Source organism: Miniopterus natalensis, chromosome 4, assembly GCF_054644295.1.
Source record: "Miniopterus natalensis isolate mMinNat1 chromosome 4, mMinNat1.hap1, whole genome shotgun sequence".
In the NCBI taxonomy this organism is placed as follows: domain Eukaryota; kingdom Metazoa; phylum Chordata; class Mammalia; order Chiroptera; family Miniopteridae; genus Miniopterus; species Miniopterus natalensis.
The window spans coordinates 23,420,341-23,442,374 of NC_142084.1; the positions used below are offsets into that span (position 1 = coordinate 23,420,341).

At 38.4% G+C, this 22,034-nt stretch overlaps 1 protein-coding gene across 5 annotated transcripts in view; it reads left to right on the forward strand.

The window, feature by feature from the left end:
• Positions 1 to 3,323: 3,323 nt before the first annotated feature.
• RAPGEF6 (Rap guanine nucleotide exchange factor 6) overlaps positions 3,324 to 22,034 on the forward strand; it is a 186,207-nt gene continuing 167,496 nt past the window's right edge. For 2 of the 5 annotated variants that reach the window (XM_016197093.2, XM_016197094.2), the window contains exon 1: positions 3,328 to 3,561. In XM_016197093.2, coding sequence (XP_016052579.2) covers positions 3,493 to 3,561 — 69 coding nt within the window. In that variant the 5' untranslated portion in view covers positions 3,328 to 3,492. Of the gene's footprint in view, positions 3,562 to 22,034 lie in introns of all 5 variants that reach the window. The other 3 variants (XM_087816409.1, XM_087816407.1, XM_016197095.2) reach the window with 3 other exon arrangements.

Genomic DNA, 22,034 nt, shown 5'->3' on the forward strand with positions numbered 1-22,034 from the left:
TCAGCCAGATTTCAGGAGGCTCTGAGTGACGGTGGTTCTGTACTTTAGTTGTAATTTTGATGTGGTTGCTGGAGGCGGCGGGTGCAGCTGTTACCTACGCCGCCATCTTGTTTCTCCTAAGCCACGTTTTAAAAAAACATTTTTTAATTTCAATTTACTGGGGTGACTGGTTAATAAAATTATACAGGTTTTAGGTATACAATTCTATAATACATCATCTCTATATTGTATTTTTTCTTTTGAAGATTTGGCCAATGTTTTTGTTTTGCCAGAATTTAATAAATTACTTGCAATCAGACCAGTATTTTTTCCTTTCACTTATATGTTAAAGCTGGTGAATCCTCTCTTGGAGGTTGCCTTTCATGTGGAAATAGCTATTAGAGCCTTCACATCTCCTGACTTTCTTTTAGCATATTAGAGCATAATATAAGATGATAAAGGAGAAGTTAGATTTTGAAAATGTGTATAAATTTAGATATGTTCACATGGATATTAACAGTTTTTACTGTTGCTGTTTTATGACAAAGCCTAATAAAGTAAGTTATGGCCCTGAGGTGTGGTTCAGTGGTTGAGCTTTGACCTAGGAACCAAGAGGTCATGATGGTTCCATTCTGGTCAGGGCACATGCCCAGGTTGTAGGCTCCATCCCCAGTAGAGGTCATGCAGGAGGCAGGGACTTTGTCCCTGAAGTCATCGATGTTTCTCTCTATCCCTCTTCCTTCCTCTCTCTCTAAAAAAAAAAGTGTTTTTTAAAAAGCAAGTTATATTTATATACCTCATTTGTCCTTGTGAAATATTATATACAGAAAAGTGAACAAATATGCACTAATGTAACCATTTCTGTTAAGGAGTAAATTATTTTTAGTAACCCAGAAGCCCCCTCCTCCATGTGTTCTATCCTGATCAAAATTCTCCCCTTCTCATTTTTAGAACTACCAACTTGACTTCTTGAGGATCATGTCCTTGCTTTATGTCTATAGTTTCATCTCTGTGTATGAATCCATAAGTAATACACTTTCATTTTGCTTGTTTGAACTTTGTGTAATTACATTCCATATTTTGTGTTTTGCTTTTTCTCTCTCAGCATTATGTTGGAAAATCATCCATGTGCTGTTTAGCTGGTATTCCACTGAATGAATATACTACAGTTTATACATCCTATTATTGATGGACATTTGGGTTATTTTGAGTTTTGGGCTAATATGAACAAAACATTTTTGTTCAACTTTTCTGGTGTACATGGGTATTCTTTAGAATATGTATCATGGAGTAGACTTGTTTCAGCTTTACTAGATACTGTGTTTTTTCAAAGTGGATTCCCAATTTTCACATAACCTGCAGTTTCTGTTTCTGTTGCTCCACATCTTCATGAACACTTAAATGTATTTCTGAGTAGTTAATGGGGAAAAATTGGCATTAAAAAAAATAGTCAATTCTTCAGACTTGAATTTCTGCTTTAGAGCAGTCACTTCACAGAGGTAAAATAATAGAAATAGTAGTTCTTGGATTGTGCAGGCAACATCTTAATTGCCTCACATGAATTATCACAGTCTTAAGAGAATCCCAAAGCAATAGGTCCTCTGCTATCCCGTTTTATTTTTTAAATTGATTCTTTTATTTTAGAGAGAGAAGAAGGCAGAGGGAAAGAAACATTGATTGGTTGCCTCCCGTGTGGATTGAACCCTCAACCTGGGTATGTGCACTGACTGGAATGGAACCCAGGACCCTTTGGTGCATGGGAGGCCATTCCAACCAACTGAGCCACAGTGGCCAGGGCTACTATTACATTTTAGAGATAAGTTCAGAGATATTAAATAACTTCATGAGTATTTTACTAAAAATGACCTATTAAAGACACAAATTCAGATGTTTGTCCCTGAAGTCTAAGCTAATGGTCATCATGCTTTATTTATTTTTCCCTCTTTCTAATATTGTTGTGGCTCTGGAAACGGGCCCGTGAAGAATGGAAGGAATGATATTTATGATCTTGGGTAGACCTTTGAGAGGACATCTTTATACACACACAAAAATGATGAAAATGGGTCTTGTAATTCCTCATGATCTCTCCACAATAACTTGCTTTTTAGAATGGCTGAGCCACGGCCGCCCTGGTTTTTGTCCTACTCAAAAAAGAAATGTGCTAATATTATGTTGTAAACTTGGTTTGAGCAAGCCTAACGACCAACGGAAAACAAAACCCTTATCAACATCAGCTACCATTACCAGGTCTGAGAAACAAAAATATTGCAGCTTGAACTCTCCCTGTTTTTACTCATATAATTTTAATTCTGACCATTTCATTAAAAATTACTGTGAATAACATCATGATCATAAATCTGAGTTTAGTGAGCTATGGTAATTGCTGTGAGAAATAGATGTACCTAGATGTGGCACACAGCTCTCGGGGAGCTTCAAATTCAGTGCAAAGGATGTACAATTATGTGACTAGTTCGGCCCATCTGTGCATTAATGAGATAGGAGTGAAAAGGGCTGTTCCAGAAGGATGGATTCGGAATGTCAGCGATCTTACCGGGGAAACAGCCTCTGTTTACAGGTGTCTGGCTGCCCTGAAGAGTGATGTGTTTTTGTTTAAACCAGTGAACCAATTTGGGAAACGGACTCGTACGCAAAATGTAGTGGAAAAGTAGTCACTCGAGACCAGGCAATCGGAAGCCCAGGAGTTGGAAGGATGGAGGGCTGGCAGCTGGCTTCTCCAACAAGCGGTAACCGAGCTGGCAGCGGGCACGGCGACTGCCCACCCCTGCTTGGCCGCGAAGCTGTGACTCCTCTGCCCTGATCTCAGGACGTCCGTCTTAGGACAAGTGCTTTTTGGTGGGGCTCCCACAAAATATTTTATTAGAAGAAATGTAGAGAAGAAGCTGCATGAAATTATTTGCCAAATGGCGACTTCGACTTCCGCGTGTCTCCAGGGGCGGGGCGTCGGCCTCCGGCTTGGCCACGCCCTGAGCTTCCGGATTTTGGTACAAACACAACTCCACCTAAAACACCGTCCCCCGCGTTCAGCTCCAAGTGCTACTTTCGCTCAGTCCCTCACATTGCTCCCTCACAGCGCGTTTCCGGGCCCCCCACCGGAAGCTGGAGCGGTTCAAGCGGATCCCATGAGCGGTTTAGGAGAGGTCTCGCGACTTGTCTTTAAATCTCACGGAGGGTTGGAGGAGGGTTAACTGTACTGCCCCAGCTCTTACGTCACCGCGGAGTCACGCCCTTGGGCGCTCGTTTGCGTGCGCGCGCGCCGCGCGTGCGCAGTTGCCCACCCTCCGCCCCGCGCTTGCTTCTTTCTGGCCAGTCGCGCGTGGGCTGAGACCCTGGGCGGGCGTTGCGAAGGCTTGTTTGCTTGAGTCGGGTATCCGCCGCGGTCCGGAGTTCCCTTCCTCGGGGGTGAGGGGGTGCAGACCCCCTACCTAGGGTGAATGGGCTGTAGCGTGGGCTGCTAAGGGCAGGCTGGGGAGCTCGGGGGCTGGGGCCGCGACCATGAACTCACCCGTGGACCCCGGCGCTAGGCAAGCTCTGAAGAAGAAGCCGCCGGAGCGGACCCCGGAGGTAAGGCCGGCGGACGCGGCGCGCTTTGCGCTGTCTTACGGACGGCATACCCCTGTCAGACCCAAACCTGCGGCGACTGTCCCGTTGCCAGCGGCTCACACCTGCTGCCAGAGTATCTGTTCTCTGTGTCCCCCGACTTGGGCCCTTCTCGCGGCCGGGAGACGACCACCTTTCCTACTAGCGATGCCGCCTTCCCCGTACACCCGTCCCTGCCGGTGACTTACCATTGGTTTCGATAAGAAAGCACCATTTACTAAATTGTTGTTTTCTCAGGGTAAAATGTGGGCTTCTGAGTAAGATTACTCGTAGGTAGGTAGACCGAAAACTAGGTACGAATTGTAAGTAAAATATAACAGCCATGTTATTAAGAGATAACATCTCTTTAAAGGGCCCTGAAACACTACAAGTGTTTAAAAGAAAAAGTTTTCCAAATCGGTTGCAAACTTTCCATCCAGTCAGATGATGAATTCTGGTGGAGGATAATGCCTATTTAAAGATCGGTTCTAGAGGTACTTTTTCACACTGTCATTGGGAAATTTTACAGTATTTTGTGCTTGGATCCAAAATTTGCTGTATTGGGTTAGCTTAAATGATTTTCATTTGACCTAACGGCTAGTTTTCAGATACATAACTAAAACCTGTTAACCTTACATATCCTTATGGAGTGCTTAGACTTTTTTGGCAGATTTTCCTTGGTTTGGAGAAATTTCTATAATAAGTGGTATGTTTCCTAAATCAGAAAGCAAAAACTAAAAACAACGTGAAAGATTGTTGGGTTGTTTTGTGTATAGTTGCAATAAATGAAATTAAAAGCTTTTGTTAATTCTTCCTAAATCACTTTTGGGTTATTCAGATTTATAGCCTTTTTCATAGTAGGTCTCACTAACTTGGGACTGATCTTTTGTGACGTAACATTCAACTATAATTGTAGCTTTGATAAGTAAAACTTCATTGTTAGAGACCCCAATCTTTGCATAGAAACAGGCAAATATCACTTTCCAGAGTTGAGACCTGCTTTTATAATCCCATGTGTTTTCATTTCCCTATGATGATTCTTGAAGTAATTGTGAGCTAATTGAAAACATACACCTTGAACAGGTGAACTGCCATCACCTTCAACAGGTGATTCTGCCATAATTTTTATATTATTAGCAAATGTCATGCAAGGCTTGCAATGTATTATGTCAGTGCTTTTAAATATTACTCAGGATACATTCACATTTTAATGGGAAAACCCTACTTCTCTTTAATAGCAGAATTACCTAGCTTGAAATTGCCTGTGTTTGAGCCTTATGAAATTTTCTAAACTGTTCACAAAGTTATGTTGGCCATTATGTGCCTTTGTTAAGTACTTTATCTTGTTTTACTGGAAAAGCAGCATGGTTTAAGGGAATACTAAACAACTGCCTACAGTACACAGACTAAAGTCTTGACATCTAGCAGCATAGCTTGTTAACTGCTTAATTAATTGGAAGTGCTTTTGAATGAGTGTAGAGTTTAGGGTACAAAAGTATGAGTAGAGAAGTGGTTACCTGAATCCTAGTGATAATTTATATGTGACAAATAATTTGATAAAATGCTCACAGATTCATTTCTATTTTCATAAAATACTTATTCTTTTAGTGAACTCTTAAAAGTCTAATGTAAATATATTCACTCCACGATTATTTATTGAAAGCTTACCAGTTTAAGGCTCTATTCTGTGCACTAGGAGGTACTAGTGAACAAAACACACCTGCCCTAGTGGTGCTTACATTCTAATAGAAGGGGGTGGGGAGGAGGCAGATAAATAAACAAGTTACATAATATGTTAGCTGATAATTGCTAATAAAGAGCAGGATAAAGGGATTGGAAGAAAGGGGCAAAGTCTGGATTGCAGTTTAAATAAGATGGTCAGTGTTGTGCTGGTAGAGATTACTTTTAATTAAAGGCTTGATACACATGATGGAGTTAGCCATGGAGCTGGCTATATGGGGAAAGAGCTTTCCAAGTGGAGGGAATAGTTATTGCAGAGGCCCTGAAATGAGATCCTGTTTGGTGCATTCAAGACATAGCAGGAGCTCTGAGTATAAAAGAGTGAATAAGGGTGAGAGTAGGAAGAGATGAAGGCAGAGAGGTGATGGTGGTGATATAGGGTGAAACATGTCATGTAGGACTTTCTGAATCACTGTAAATTCTTTTACTTTTATTTTGAGTGAAAGGGGACTGCCAAAAGTTTTGAAGCAGAAAAATGATACACTTTTTAAAGAGTCCCCTGGCTGCTTTCTGGGTTGAGAGTAGACTATGGGAGTAAGGGTAGAAAGAAGCAGGAACATCAGGTAGAGGCTATTAAAGCAGGGAAGAGATTATCGTAACTCAGGTTTAAGTGATAGTAATGCAGGTGGTGAGAAGTACTCAATTATGGAAATATTTTGACTGGTTAGCCAGCTCTTCCATCAATCCTTACTGTCTGTTCTGTAGCAGTGATTCAGCCCTGAGTAGGCTGTTGGGAAGCTGCCTTGGTCAGGCTAGGTAGATTTGGACAGATATGTCAAGACACAGGATTGGACTGGGGGCTTAGATATGTACTTTGAGGGAAAGAAAAGAATTGAGCATGGTTTTAGTGTTTTCGGCCTAAATAACAGGAGTATTGGAATTACCATCATAGAGAGTTTGAACTGCCATCAGATAGATGGGGAAAGCTGCAGGTGAAGTAGGTTTTGGGGGTAAGGAGGGAGGAGGGTTCAGAAATTCAGTTTTGAACATGTCATGTTTGAAATGTCTATTAGAAATGTTGAGAAAGGAGTTCTATATACAAATTGATGTTTCTAGAGAGAATGCTTGACTGGAGATAGAAATTTTATAGTCATTAGCTTATAGGTATTATTTGAAGTCATGAAGTTAGGTTAAATTACGTAGGTAGCGAGTGTGCATGAGAATAGAAGAGGACCAAAGACAGAGCTGGGGCACTTGATCATTATAAAGGAGAAAAGAGCAGAAACCTGAAAAGAGCAATGCATGGAACAGACAGTGCAGTAGAAGAAAAGTCAAGAGAGAGAGAGGTGGTGTCCTGGAACCCAAGCAAATAAAGTGTATAATAGATGGGGATACAGTTTATTCATTCAGCTTATTGTTCCTTGAACACCTACCAGGTGCAAAGAATTATGAAAAAAACAAACAACATAAACAAATAGATAAGAACCAGTGTCTTAAAATCTTGTAATCAGATGTTTGTATCATATCATTAACGAATAAAGAATTCTTTTCTTCCTGGGACAAAATTAATGGTTCCTTTATTTTGAACCATCTGTTGTCCTTATGTGAAACTATCAAGTCAAGCATAATCCTAGTGAGCTGGACACTGAGTGTAGAAAATGTTGTAAAGTATGGCATTAAGAACTATGGTCTAACACAGTTTTTACTTTCCTGGCCATTTCTCCTACTTTGCAGCTTCAGCCTCCACAGCACATCGCCTTTCTTGAGCTAGTTCTCTGATTTCCTTTTCCACTTTGCAACTATATATACACATATATTTTTTTTTAGTGGAGAATTTTAGACTTAAATGCTCTGTGGGAAGCTTGGGGCTCTAAAACAACAAAAGCTGTTAAGATATTTTCAAAATTGAGACCTTGAATTTCACCTCAACTCAGTCAATATTCAACACTATTCTTTCTCTGTATACTCTTTTTCCCCCCCCATGAGAGTGAGCTCCTTCTCTCTTTCTTATAGTTTAGTTCCCTTTCTGAGTGCTTAGTACCATGTTTTGCACATATTAAATGATCAATAAGTATGTTAAAACAAAATTCCGAATTTTGTCAACTACTTATGTTAAAAGAGACCACTTTCTATTCATTAGAACTGCTGATTTTGTACATCTGGATAGTCTCATTCAGCAACTTGGCTTCAGTTAATTTTTATAGGCAGACTCCTAGGACTATATAGTTCATCTTACCCCCTTCCATGTGCTTCAGATCCATATATCTAACCACTAAATTGTCTCTTAGATTCTTCAATCACCAGTCCTAAATTGAAGCCATCATTATTCCTCTTCCTTAATATTCTGCTGGTGACTGCCCCAATTGCTCAACCCAGAAATTTGTTTTTACTTGATTACCTGTACTGACTGCCTCTCTGTATCCAACTGGCTACTAAACTTTGTTGATTTTACATCCTGAATCTCTCTGTACCTCTTTCTTTCCAGCTCTACTACCCTAGTTCAAGCTCTTTTATCATTTTACCTCTGAATTTTTTGCTTGAGTCATTTTATTTGTTGTCATTATTGCTGGAGTGGCTTTTCTAGTACTCAAGTCTGATCATGTTCTACTCTTGCCTCAGAATTTAATTCTCACTGCCTGATAGGTTAGCAATAGAAATTATCATATAAATCATTTTTATTTATGCTAGGATAACAGTTTAAAAAGGGACTGTCTCAGGTAAACTGAGATGTCTGGTTACCTCACCCAGATGATAACATTGTTATCTAGTCATTTAACAAATATGTCAGACAATAAAAGCCAAGATTGTAGAAAGAAAAGGACATGATCCCTCTTCTTCAGTGACTTAGGAAACAGACATGAAAACATTAGTAAAATGTAAGGTTATTAGTGACAAAGGTATGGATAGGGCACTTTGAGAGATCAAAGTAGGCTATGGGTAGGAATGCTCAGGGTGAAAAGCAGAGTGAGAATAGGAGGACAGGTCCCTTTGTGTGCTTAGTATTAAAGGATAGAGGGAGGAAAAGAACACCGCAAAAGAAGAAAAATTGTTATAGAGGTAGGATAAGAACAGAAAGTGCTATTATAGGAGAGAATTCGAGAGAAATCATTAATGTCAGACATTGAGAGTTCAAGAAAAGTGAGGACTGATAAATTATTTAGATTGCTTTCATCAGAATGATTTCAGTGGACTGATTAATAAATAGCCTGATTACAGTGGATTGAAGAGAGAATAAAACCCAAGAAAGTGAAGGCATCAGGTGTACTGTTTGTGAGTTTATCTCTGATGGGAAAAGGGGGAAGATAAAACGTCTTCTATGATCTTCCACCTGGTATTCTAGCCTTATCCCCCACCCCCAAACACATGTATTTTAAGTACTTCTCAACTGAAACTATGTATTTCTCAACTTTGGTAATTTTTTTTTTTTTTTAATATATTTTTATTGATTTCAGAGAGAGGAAAGGAGAGGGAGGGAGGAAGATGGAAACATCAATGATGAGAGAGTCATTGATTGGCTGCCTCCTGCATGCCCCCGACTGGGGATTGAGCCAGCAACCTGGGCATGTGCCCTGACCAGGAATCAAACCCCGATCACCTGGATCCTAAGTCGATGCTCAACTGCTGAGCCACGCCCGGCCGGGCTGGTAATGTTTTTTAAGGCCCAGGCCCACCCTTTGTTTTCTGAATTAGAACCTTCTGAAATGGAGTGTTAAGCACTGGTATTTATAGAAAACTCCTTAAGTAATTCTGATATATACCGAGAGGTGAGAAGCATTGTCCATTGTGCCATATTCTCCGGTCTCTGTGCTCTACATAGGATGGAAAAGTATGTTTACAGCACTGAAATTTTGCATTTGGACTATAAATCTGGGCTCTAGAACTGAGCATTTGAGTGACGCTAGGCAAGTTGCCTAACTTCGCTGAGGCTGAATATCTTTTGGGGATTGTTGTGTGGACTAATTGAGATAATATAGGTAAAGTATGTAGCAAAGTACCTGTCATAATGAAAACTCAATAAGTAGTATCCATACATATTAGCTTGCTATTTCCTCCAAGACTGAAACACCATCCTCTGGCTTGACGGATTCAGATTCCTCACTGAAATCTCGTCCCCAGTGCTCATCTGCAAATTTGTGCATTCTTCCTGCCTCACTTTTCCACTCCTCTGTGTTAGCAGAATAATTCACCTTCCTCTGCCATAGTGGTTATTGTACTGTATTATGATCACTTGCACGTTTGTCTCTCTGGCTGGACTGTAAGCCCCTTGAGGATAGTGACTGTTCTTGTCTCTCAGTTCCCATCGTGCAATACATAGTAGGTATCAGATACTATTCTAGTAGTGATTTCTATTGATCTAATATTTGAAGTGCTGGGATGAAAAGACTGATGAAATTTGGCACAATGGCAGCATTTGCTATTAATATTTTCTTATTAAAATACAAATGAAGTACAGTTACCATACCTTATGTTTTACTTGGCAGTTAGAGACAATATAGATAGAGGAAACTTAGTCATATTTTGAAACAGGAACTCGGTTTTTATATGACTTTAAAATACATTTGCAGAAACTTCACAGAGAAGTATAGGTAAATGCCAGTTTTGACTTTTCATGTTTTTAATTAGATGACTTAAAACTTTTGTTGGGCAAAATTTCATGCTCAGCTAGGTGCTAATATAATTGCCTGTTTACAGTCAGAAAAAGTTTTTTTAAACTAGTTTATTTTTGTTACCAAAAGTTAAAGAGGGGGCTAGGACTGAAAGAATGTAAAATTAGTGTTCTTGTAATTATTAATCTCTTTCAGAATTTAGAATAATGGTCTTTAAATGTACACTTGCAGAGGTTTTTAAAGAACTGTTGAAAGATCATCATTGTACTGAGAGACATTTTTGAGTGAGTCTGTACATCTCTGAAGGTGGCAGCACAAAGATTCTGCTGTTCTTTTCTACAGCAGTTGCATATTCAGTTGGTTCCTGGGAAAGTAGAAACTTATTTATGCTTCTGGGGGCCCTTTGACCTTTATTTGTAAATTCAGCTGGATGGAAAGGGAATGTTTGATCTGGATGGGACCTTTACTAGACAACATCTCCTCTAGGCAGCTCATTTTGCATGTATTGGAGATTCTTAACTTGAGAAAAAACTGTGTCCAACCAGGAGTTTAGACACTGTAAGATTTTGTTTCTGAGAGCTGAGGAGCTTCCTAAGAGAATTCTGCAAAGAGGAAGAACAGCCAAGCATTATGAGCTTTACTATGTGGAAAAAGTATTGTGTTTTGGAAGGGTTGGAGTGACTGGGAGCTCTGTAACGTTGTGGTTATCATTCGCTTTACCTTGGACTAGCCTTTGTAAACTGAGGTCTGGCTGTAAATAAAAACCTAATGAGCCACATCATTAAGAACTGGAGGCTGTGGAGGCATAAGTAACCCCTATATGATGTTTTTCCACTACCAGACATTTTTCACTGCTTTGCCATAAATTGAAACTTTGGCAGCTGGAGGGCATATGGCAGAGACAGCAGGGCTCATTGGTCAGCACACTTACTAAATAGTGGAATTAGCAAAATCAGCTGTATTGTGTTTGTGAACACATAGTATATAGCACTCCCAGAAATACTTCAGCTGGTGAGGTCAAGAGCTAGTGAAATGAGTTCCATGCAGATAAAGGAGCTCAACTTTAGAGAGAGAAAATGCCTTGCTCAGGTTGATTCATCAGTGACTTTTTTTTCTTGACAATTTTATTTTTATTTTTTAATATAAATTTTTTTCCAATTGCAGCTTACATTCAATATTATTTTAGTTTAGTATAGTTTCAGGTGTATAGCATAGTGATTAGACAATCGCGTACTTGGCAAGTGTTCCTCCCGGTATTTCCAGTACCAAACAGGCACCATACATAGTTATTACAATATTACTATTTTTCCTATTTTGTGCTTACATCCCCATGACTGTAGCTATCAATCTGTACTTCTCAGTCCCTTCACCTTTTTCACCCTGTCCCCTAGTTTCCCCTCCCCTCTGGCAACCATCATCAGTCTGTTTTCTGTATCTGTGAGTCTGTTTCTGTTTTGTTTGTTTGTTTATATTGTTCTTTTTATTTCACTTAGCATAATACCCTCTAGGTCCATTCATGCTATCAAATGGTATGATTTTGTCCTTTTTTATGGCTAATATTCCATTGTATGTATGAACCACTTGGGTTGCTTCCATAGCTTGGCTATTGTATTTAGTGCTGCAGTGAACATAGAGGGTGTGTATATTCTTTCAAATTACTGCTTTGGGTTTCTTCAAATATATACCCAGAAGTGGAATTGCTGGGTCATAAGGCAGTTCCATTTTTATTTTTTTGAGTTACCTCCATACTGTTTTCCACAGCGACTGCACCAATCTGCATTCCCACCAACAGGGTTCCCTTTTCTCTACATCCTCTCTAACCCTTGTTTGTTGAGATGATAGTCTTTCTGACAGGTGTGATATCTCATTGTGGTTTTAATTTGCATTTCTCTGATGATCATCAGTGACTTCTTCAGTTCAGTAGTTCCCCACTGCTTTTTCTTTGTCAGAACAGTGAACGTTAGATTATATTTTAAGGTTTGAACTTTTGTTTTCTGTACTGACATCTTAAACAGATACCTAATATTTTCCAAAATATATACCTTTTGTTTAATCCTGCCTGTGCTGTATGAAGTACTTTAAGATGCTGTGTCAGTTTAATGGGAGTTTATAATTCTCAAGTTTTATGTAGAGTGAGAGCAGGTGTGCTTGATGTGTGATTTCTTACACGTTCTGTTTTACAGCTTATATTTTTGTTTTCAAAGGATGGTAGCCTATATTAGTTTGGCTTTTAAAAGCATTCAACTAATACAAGAAAGCTTCATTCATCACAGTAGATTTTTTAGAAAAGAGTTTATGAGTGTCACTGTTACCAGGTAGAGTTTGGATTATTTATGAGCTCCTTAAATGACTGAGGCAGACTAGAATACATAGTCTTTTTGAGGAAAATTGCTTAATCCATATTTGTGTGGTAAGTATTTTTGTTTGTTAGTTTATTTTGGTCATTAGATTACACATATAAGTGTACTTTTCTTTCCTTGTCTGGCTTATTTCACTTAGCATAATACTTTCTAGGCCCATCTATACTGTTGCAAAAGGTAAGATTTCCTTCTTTTTCAACAGCTGGGCAGTATTCCGTTGTATAAATGTACCATAGCTTTTTTATCCATTCATCTATTGATGGGCACTTGGGTTGCTTCCAAATCTTGTCTTTTGTAAATAATGCTACAGTGAACATAGGGATGCATACATTCATTCAGATCAGTGTTTTGGGTTTCCTTGGATGTACTCCCAGAAGTGGAATTGCTGTGTCATAAGGCAGTTCCATTTTTATTTTTTTGAGGTAACTCCATACTGCTTTCCGTAGTGGCTGCACCAATCTGCATTCCCACCAACAGTGCACGAGGGTTCTCTTTTCTCCACACCCTCATCAGCACTTGTTTGTTGATTTATTGATGGCAGCCATTCTGACAGGTGTGAGGTGATAGCTCATTGTGGTTTTAATTTGCATCTCTCTGATGATTAGTGACTTTGAGCATCTTTTCATATGTCTATTGACCATCTGTATGTCCTCTTTGGAGAAGTGTCTGTTCAGGTCCTTTGCCAATTTTTAAATTGGATTGTTTGTTTTTTTGGTGTTGAGTTGTATACGTTCTTTATAAATTATGAATATCAACCCATTATCAGATGTATCATTGGCAAATATGTTTTCCTGTTCAGTAGATTGTCTTTTCATTTTGTCAGTGGTTTCCTTTGCTGTGCAAAAACTTTTTCATTTGATGTGGACTCAGTCATTCATTTTTTTTTTGTTTTCCTTGCCCAAGGAGACATAAAAAAAAATATTGCTATGAAAAATGTTTTTTTCTATGATTTTTATAGTTTCCGGTCTAACATTTAATATTTAATCTGTTTTGAGTTTATTCTTGTGTATGTTGTAAGAATGTGGTCTAGTTTCATCTTTTTTTTTTTTTTCAGAGATCTGCCCAATTTTTCCAACACAATATATTGAATAGACTGTCTTTACCCCATTGTATATTCTTGCCAAATATTAATTGACCAAAAAGGCGTGGGTTTATTTCTGGGATCTCCATTCTTTTCTGTTGATCTATAATAAGTCTGTTTTTATGCTAGTACCATGCTGTTTTGATTACTCTGGCCTTGTATAGTTCAGCAATTTTCAACCTTTTTCATATCACGTCACACATACACTAATTACTAAAATTCTGCGACACACCAAAAAATTTACTGTATTTTTTGCTGGTTTGCCAAAAAGGTGTAATTTTGATTCATTCACACTTTCCCCATTTTCCCCTCTCCTCCTCCTTTTTAAAAAAGATCACAGTGATTCGATTGTTTTTGTATTTTTAATATTGTCATTACTCATTTTCATTGTTAGATTGCCCCAAATTTAGCCAGTGAGAGTCCTTTCAGAGTTGGCTTCTATGGCCTTTTACATGACTCCATTACTCTTTAAGTAATACCTTATTTTCTGGCACAAAAAGATGTTCCAGGCCTTACTTTCTTTGCCCCAATACTGAAATCAGCCTTTTATCAGAGGAATCATGGTTCCTTTTAAGGCAATGGTATTTAGAAACCAAGGTCTGGCTGGCCTTTAGGTGTGGAAAGTGTTTTCTAGCTCTTCACTGCCATTTTGCAGAACATATTTACACCTCCATGAATGAGAAAACCAAGGAATGGAATTCTGTGTTTAATGTATGGTCTTGTTAACTTGGAAATACTTCCAAAATCTTTAAAATAGCTTGAATAGTCTGCTGAATGTAATTTAATCTTTGTTGTATAGTTTTATAACATAAACATATATAAACATGTTAACTATTAGTCTCTGCAATAATCTCTGCTACACACTGAATAAGCATTATTTTATGTTCAAACCAAAATAGTTTATCATTTCTGTTGTACAGATAATAAACATTAAGCAGCTTATTCAAGGTTTATGTTTAGTAACTGATAGAGGCAGAATCCGAACCCAGGGCTTTCTCCAGAGTCCAAGTTTTTAACCACATTGTTAGACTATCTTTCGCCTAACAGCGATTTGGAGAAGATGCTTCAGATTAAGTTATCATTTTAGAACTATAGCTGCAAAGTATACATCCTGAAATTGAGTCTGTACAGACCTTAGGATCCATGCGGAGAGATTTTTCAGTGTTAAAATTCCTGACATGGACTTATTTTCCAGTTTATAAAGCTAATGAGTAAAATATCTTGGTTAATGAGTGTTTTAGATCATTGTTGTATTGAAAGTTGTATGTGATGAATTAAGCCTATTATAGATAAGAAATTTACTAGTTTTAGACTTTAAGAAACAGAAAAGTGAAGACTTGCTCTAAGGCAGCCCAGTTTGAGTTTTCCAAGTTTTAGTTGGTTTTCTAAGCATGTGTAGAATGGCAACCCATAGAACTGCAAGATGTAGTTACTCTGAGAGCAGCACTCTGGCAAATTGAGTAAGGGGATAACAATCCCATTTTGCTTAATTAGAAATGTATACTTAAAAGAACCATTTATTTCTCACACAAACAGAGTTGCAAATATGAATTTAATATTTCATTTAATATTTAAATTGAAAACCCATACAATATGCATATCATGAATTAATTAGGTATGGATTGTTTGAAGTGTGTAAAAAGATACCTGCTTTGTTGTAGGATGGCAGTGGGTCCCACCCACCTCAGCTTGCCCACCTTCACTCACATAACTGACTGGCTGAGAGGGTATGGCTGATCTGTTTTAGAAAGTACTGAGTCATCACCACTTCCTTACTTTTTTTTTCCCCCCAAGTGAAACCCATTATTTCATTCTGCAATCCTGAGCTGGTATTTGTTCTTCTAATACCCTTGGAAAATTTCAGCAGTATTTTGTAGTTACAGAACCAGTGACTGTTTCAGGTGTTACTGATTTGGAATATCATGACTTCCTAGTTTTTCCATCTTCCTATGAGCTGCTTTCTTTCAGGCTCAACAGAGCAGCTTTCAACTACACACTGTGTAAATAATTAACACTTCCTTAAATCTAGCATTTAAATTTTTTACTACTAAGAAATATCTGTAAGACTTCCAATGTGCCTCTGTCAGGGGATTTTTGTGTTTTTTTTTTTGGCTTTCTATAATAGCTTTATTGGTCTTGGACACACCAAGGGCCTAATAGATAATATAGTATCTCAGTCCTTTCTGTTTCAGAGATAAGTGATACAAGAACCACAAGAAACCCCTTTGTAAACCCAGCATTACACAGTCAACAACTACTTGCTGCCCATGTAAACAAAATACTATAACCACCCACATCATAAGAAAGAATTAATCATCTTGCTACTACAACTTTCCTTTGTTCTGGGAGGTTCTTTTCTGCTTAGCATCTTGTGATCTTCAAACCTGGTACACTGAAGGGACCAGGATTTACTAGACATCTCAGTGCTTGTTTCCCTTGCTCATTAATAGGTTATCAGTCAAACCAGAGTGACACAGATCCTGCTTATAAACCAGTTGTTCTCAAACTTGACTGTGCATCAGAACCACCTGTGGGGTTTTTTAAACCACAGACTACTGGGCCCTACTCTCAAGAGTTTCTTACTAGGTCTGGGATGGGGTCTGAGAATTTGCATTGTTACTAAGTTTCCAAGTGATGGTGATGGTGCCTAGTTTAAGGGTCTTTCAGGGTTGTTATTTACATGCAACAGAACCCATTTTTTTTTTTTAAAGGTCTTTATTAAAAGGATACTGAATAGTTACAGAATTGATGGGAGTACTAGAGAAGTAGACTTGGGGCTAGGCAACCATGATTACAGTTTTGGTAAAGATACTGTTGCTGCTAGCACTGAATAAGTGGATACCACAACTTGCTTTGCTGATCACCTATTCTATACACTGCATATGTTGACGGACCCTGCTGCTACCGCTAGCTGCCAAAGTGGATTCTGTGCAGTTCTTGCTCCTGGAATCACTGGATTCAAAGTCTGGAATGGGTGTGTCTGATTGGTAGCACTTGGATCATTTGCCCAACCCTAGTTTTATAGAAAGTTGAAAAAATAAAAATATGCTGTTTTAGCTTCTACCAAAACTCATAAGCTGAGGTATTCTCTGAAGAGGAGTTCTTTTGTGGCTTGACTTTCTTGGTAGATTTTTTTTTTTTACCATACCACATTAGGAGTTGGCAAAGTATAGCCTTGGAGACAAATTAGCCTACCAGCTATTTTGTAAATAGTTTTATTGGAATGCAGCCATACCCACTCATTTACCTACTTTTTTAATCTTTGTTTTTCATGCTACAAAGGGAAAGTTAAGTAGTTGTTGCAAAAAACTTATGGCCCCCAAAGACCCAGAATATATACTGTCTGGCTCTTTATAGAAAAATTTTGCCAACCCCTGATAGGAATAATGCTAATACTTCTATTCAAGCGCATACAGTTACCATTTATAGATGCTGTTGGAGAATTTTGTTCATATGGCCAGATATTTCCTCTGAAAGAGTGTAAAGTAAGGAGACTGAAGGTAAATGAAGGGGCAAACTTTGAGATATTTAAAGGAGGGCTTTTAGAATCTAAAGTTGATAAACTTTGTCAGTCTCTAAACAGAACTGAAGGAACCACATATCTGTTTTAAAACTTATGAATTGTATTCCTTAGGATTTAAAATTGAAAAGTGAATTTCTTTTTCCCCCCTTAAATATGTTTTTATTGATTTTTTTTTTTAGAGAGGAAGGGAGAGGGACACAGAAATAGAAACATTGATGAGAGAGGAACATTATCGATTGGCTGCCTCTGCACGCCAACTGGGTATTGAGCCTGCAACCCGGGCATGTGCCATGACCAGGAATCAAATTGGGGACCACTTGGTTCATAGGTTGACGCTCAACCACTGAGCCGTACCGGCCGGGCGAAAAGTGAATATCTAATTCTTTGTCACCTAATCATGGCATCATCAGTGATTACCGGAGATGTCCTCTGACTTGAGAACAGAGTAATTTATATGACATAAATTCAGTCAGGAGTCTCAGAAAATTCTGCAGTTCCTTGGCACTAGCCTACCCTTGTCTGGCATGTAGAGTTATGAGAATTCTAATTCTGTTTGACGTAACCTTTGTGTGTGAACAGTTTTCAGAGTTTATTTTCCACTAAGAAAAAAATTGTCTTGAGGTCAAAAATAAAAAGCACATTTCCATAGAATAGGCATTTTGTGGTTGTCTGGCCAAGTTGTTGCTATGACTCTTAACTCAAAGGGTTGGGCCACCTACTCTCACCATTGTTTTGAAAATCATAGCTCATGAAATACAGCAAGAAAAGGGGAAAAAAAGTACAATGATTGGGAAGGAAGAAATGATATTGTACTTACTCACAAGAGGTTGTTGTATATGTTGAAAATCCAAAGAATCTACAGACTATGAGATTTATTAAGATCTGTTGTATACATCTTAAACTTATCACAGTCTACCTTCAAGTGATATATTACTTCACATAAAGTATAAGGATTTTACCTCTTGGTCTTTGTGCTGCTGTGATGCATTTTACTTGTACATATATTATAAACCCCACAAATAAGTTGTCTTTGTTGTTGATTTAAACAATTACCTTTTAAATAGGAAAATATTTATATTTACCTATGTAATTATCATTTTCAGTTCTCTCATTCCTTTTGTAGATCCAGATTTCCATCTGGTATTGTTTTCCTCCTTTATGAAGCACTTTTAACCTTTTTTTTTTTTTTTTTGGTATAGCAGGTCTGCTGGAGATTAATTCATTCAGTCTTTGTATACGTGAACAGTATTTTGCTTTTTTCTCTTGTTATTTTTTGCCCCCTTTATTTCCAGGTATTTTGACTGGAAATAGAATTCAAAGTTTATGGGGTTTTTCTTTCTTTTTTGACTTTAAAGATACTATTAGAGTTGTCTGAATTGCACTGTTTCTGACTAGAAATCTGTTGTAATTCTAATCTTTGTTATTACTAGGGAATTTGTCTTCTCTAGTTGCTTTTACAATTTTCCCATTTTTTAAGCAATTTGATTATGGTATGCTATGGTGGTGCTTTCTTCATATTTCTTGTGCTTGAGGTTTGTTGAGCCTTTAGATGTGTGAGTTTATAGTTTCCATCAAATATGGAAGATTTTCCACCATTCTTCTAATAGTATTTTTCTGCTGTTCTCTCTCCCCCACAGTAACTTTTGTTAGGCTGCTTGAAGTTGTCCCATAGCTCACTGGTGCTCTGTTCATATTTTTTTTCTCTGTTTTATTTTTTATTTCTTTTCCTGTGACTTAGGGATTATTAATTTTTTTCTTCTGCAGTGTCTGATATTCTTCGTCTGTGCTTAATTTTTTTGTTATCTTCCAGAGCATATGGGAATATGTTCTTTGTGATTATATGGACCATATATACATATATATTTTAATGTTTTTTTATTGATTTCAGAGAGAGGAAGGGAGAGGGAGAGAGAGAAACATCAATGATGAGAGAGTCATTGATCGGCTGCCTCCTGCACGCCCCCCAACTGGGGATTGGGCCCACAGCCCGGGCATGTGCCCTGACTGGGAATCAAACCCCGATCACCTGGATCCTAGGTCGACGCTCAACTGCTGAGCCACGCCCGGGTGGGCTTTAATATGCTTTTTTAAATGCCTTTTTCTACTAGTTTTATCATCTGTGTAACTATTGAGTTGGTTTTGATTGATTTTTTTCCCTCATTATGGATCATTGTTTTCCTGCTTCTTTACCTGCTTGGTAAGTTTTGATTGAATACCAGAGATTGTTCTGGGATATAGTTAAGTAATTTGGAAATTGATCCTCTTGGGCTTTTTTTTTTCTTTAAGCTGTGTTATGTAGCACGAGTAGCATTTAGTTTAGGGTTAATTTTGCCCCGATATTGAGTTCAAAGCCACCTGAAGTACTCTCCTAAATGCACTGTCAGTTATGAGATTTTCTACTTTGCCTGATGAGAATAGGAATTCTTCCTCTGCCTGGGTAAGTTTTGGGTAGTATTCCCTCTAATCCAGGGTGTTTAAACCTCAGTACTTTGACATTTTGTCTCATATAATCCCTTAGTCTGGGGCCTTGCCCTACACATCATAGGATGTTCAATAGCATCTGTGGCTTCTAGTCACTTAATGCTAGTAGCACCTCTTCCCCCAAATTGTGACAGCCCAAAATGTGACAGACATTGCTCTGTCACCCGGGGAGCAAAATCAGTCCTGGTTGAGGACCACTACTCTATATCCTTTCTGATGGTTCTTTCCCTGACTTCAGATATTTCTTCACATGCATGAGATGATCTGTACTCAGCACCTTGCTGACTGGTCATGAGTATACACATGTTTCTGTGTCTGAATGTTGCTGACCGGTAACGAGTTAACTCGTGTTTCCATTCCCAAATGTCTGTACTTCACTGTTTGGCACTTATTTTGGCCCTCCCTAATTTTCTTCTTCATTATGCATGCCAAATAAAGATTCGCCATTCTGATTATCAGGAAAATTAAAAGATCGTGTTTTACAAAAAATAGTAAGCAGCAGTAAAAAAAAATCCCATTAGGGCATGTTAAGTATGTTCCCAAGGGAAAGCATGGTGAAACATGATATGTATGTAAAACTTGTTTAGTACCACTGCATGCAGATACATGTTATATATCACACACACACACACATAAAATAAGTAAAATATAAAAAAATAAAATATTTAAAACTAAAATATATGCAATATATTTCTATGTATGGTAATATAAATATAAAATACAACAAAATAAAGTACATTTAAGTTTATTCAGATGCTTTCATTTAATATTCAAGTAGCTTGCCCCATGGGCGAGTTCTCGCTTGAAATAGCCAGCCAGCAAGGTTAAGACTCAAAGGAGTCCCTCTCTGAGTTTCCAGAACATACTTTCTCTCTGTGTAGCCCTCTTCCTCTTTCCCCTGCTCTGCAAACTCAAGCCACCTTCTACTCCCCAGACTGCCAGCTCCTTTCCTGTCCTCAACTCAAGACACCACCAGGCAAGTGGTACCTCCAGTAAGGTGCTATAATCATATAAATTACCTCATTTGATTCCCCTCTCTCTTGTGTCACTGTCTTTTGTTTCCTGAGGTCTTATCTCTTGAAAAATGTTTCATATGTTTGTTTTGAGTTTTAGTTGTTTTGGGTGTTGGGTAAGTTCAATCCCTCTTATTCCATCTTGACCTAAAGCTGAAGTACCAACTATTTGTCTTTTACTTTGGAGGGGATGTCCTGAAGCGCCCCTGACCACTGCAACCCTAAAAACATTAAAGTGGCAGGTCTCTGAGTCCTCAGAGAGTTTATCTCCCACTTTCTGAATGTGTTACCAAGGACTCTAGGGTACAAGCCACCTCTTGCCCATTCTCTTATTCATTCTGTCCACTCAGCAAGAGATCATCTATGTAATGGGTCAGATGGTCTAGATGTCTTCAGATTATATTATGGCAGAGAGTAAGAGAATTAAAATAGCCCTAAGGCAAAATTGTAAGTTAATATTGTTCTACATGAAAAATTGTAAGTTAGCCTGGCCAGGTGTGGCTCTCAGCGGTTGAGCGTCGACCTGGGATCCAGGCAATCGGGGGTTGATTCCCGGTCAGGGCACATGCCCGGGTTGCGGGCTCGATCAGTGACTCTCCCATCATTGATGTTTCTCTCTCTCTCTCTCCCTCTCCTTTCCTCTCTCTGAAATCAATAAAGATATATTTTTAAAAAAAGAAAAAGAAAAATTGTAAGTTAATATTTTCCCACATGAATGCAAACTGTTTTTGATTCTATTTTGTAATTGGAATGATAAAAAATACATCCACCATATCAGTACCTGAAGCTTAATTAATCAGTTCCAGCAACACTATTATATCTAGGACTGCAGCTGTGACCGGGGCTAGAATTTGGATAGATATGTGGCAGTCTACAGTCATTTTTTAGGATCCTCCTGCTTTCTGCATACCCCTGCATAATTTAAGTTTTTACTGGTGGCACACATCTGCTATACTTTGTCCCTCTGGGAACAGTATTGTCTTTTATTTACAGTCTTGTTCTGGGGAGTGGGGCAGTTTCAGAGGTTTTCACTTGGCTTTTTCCACTATGACAGCTTTTACCACATGGGTCATGGACCCATTGTGGGTGTTAATATAAATTCTAATTATAAACTTGGAGGGAGTGGAGAGAGACTATTATTAGGTGGGTTTGCAGGCTCAGTAAGCCCACTGTAAGCCAGACTTTTGCCAGGACTCTATTTATTACCTTAATTCAGAAGATTTTGGCTGGGGAATTGGTTCTTTTGCCTCATAGAACCTTGACTGGGATTATTCTCTTGGTTTCATTCAGCTGGTAGCTGGATTTGTTTATAAGAAGAATGAATTCACTTACATATCTGGTGCCATGGTGCTGTTCCATGTGGCCTTTCTCTTACCAGTGAGGCTTCATCACAACATTGGTGGTCTCAGGGTACTTGAATCGTAGAAGATTCACTTCTGCCACGTTCTTTTGGTCTGAACAAAACAGGACTACCCAGATCCATGGGGAGGGCACATAGATTCCAGTTTTGGTAGGGGGTGTGGTAAGGTCTCATTGCAAAAGAGCTTATGGGATAAGAAATGTCATCATTGTAGCCATCTTGGGAAATACAGTTTACCATATCAGCTACTCCATCCGCTGTCTTTCAGAATTTTATAGACCTTTTTCATTTGTTGTGGTTTTCTTTTTGAATCTTTTTGTCCTTAAAAAAAAAAATACTTAAAAAGCTGTTTT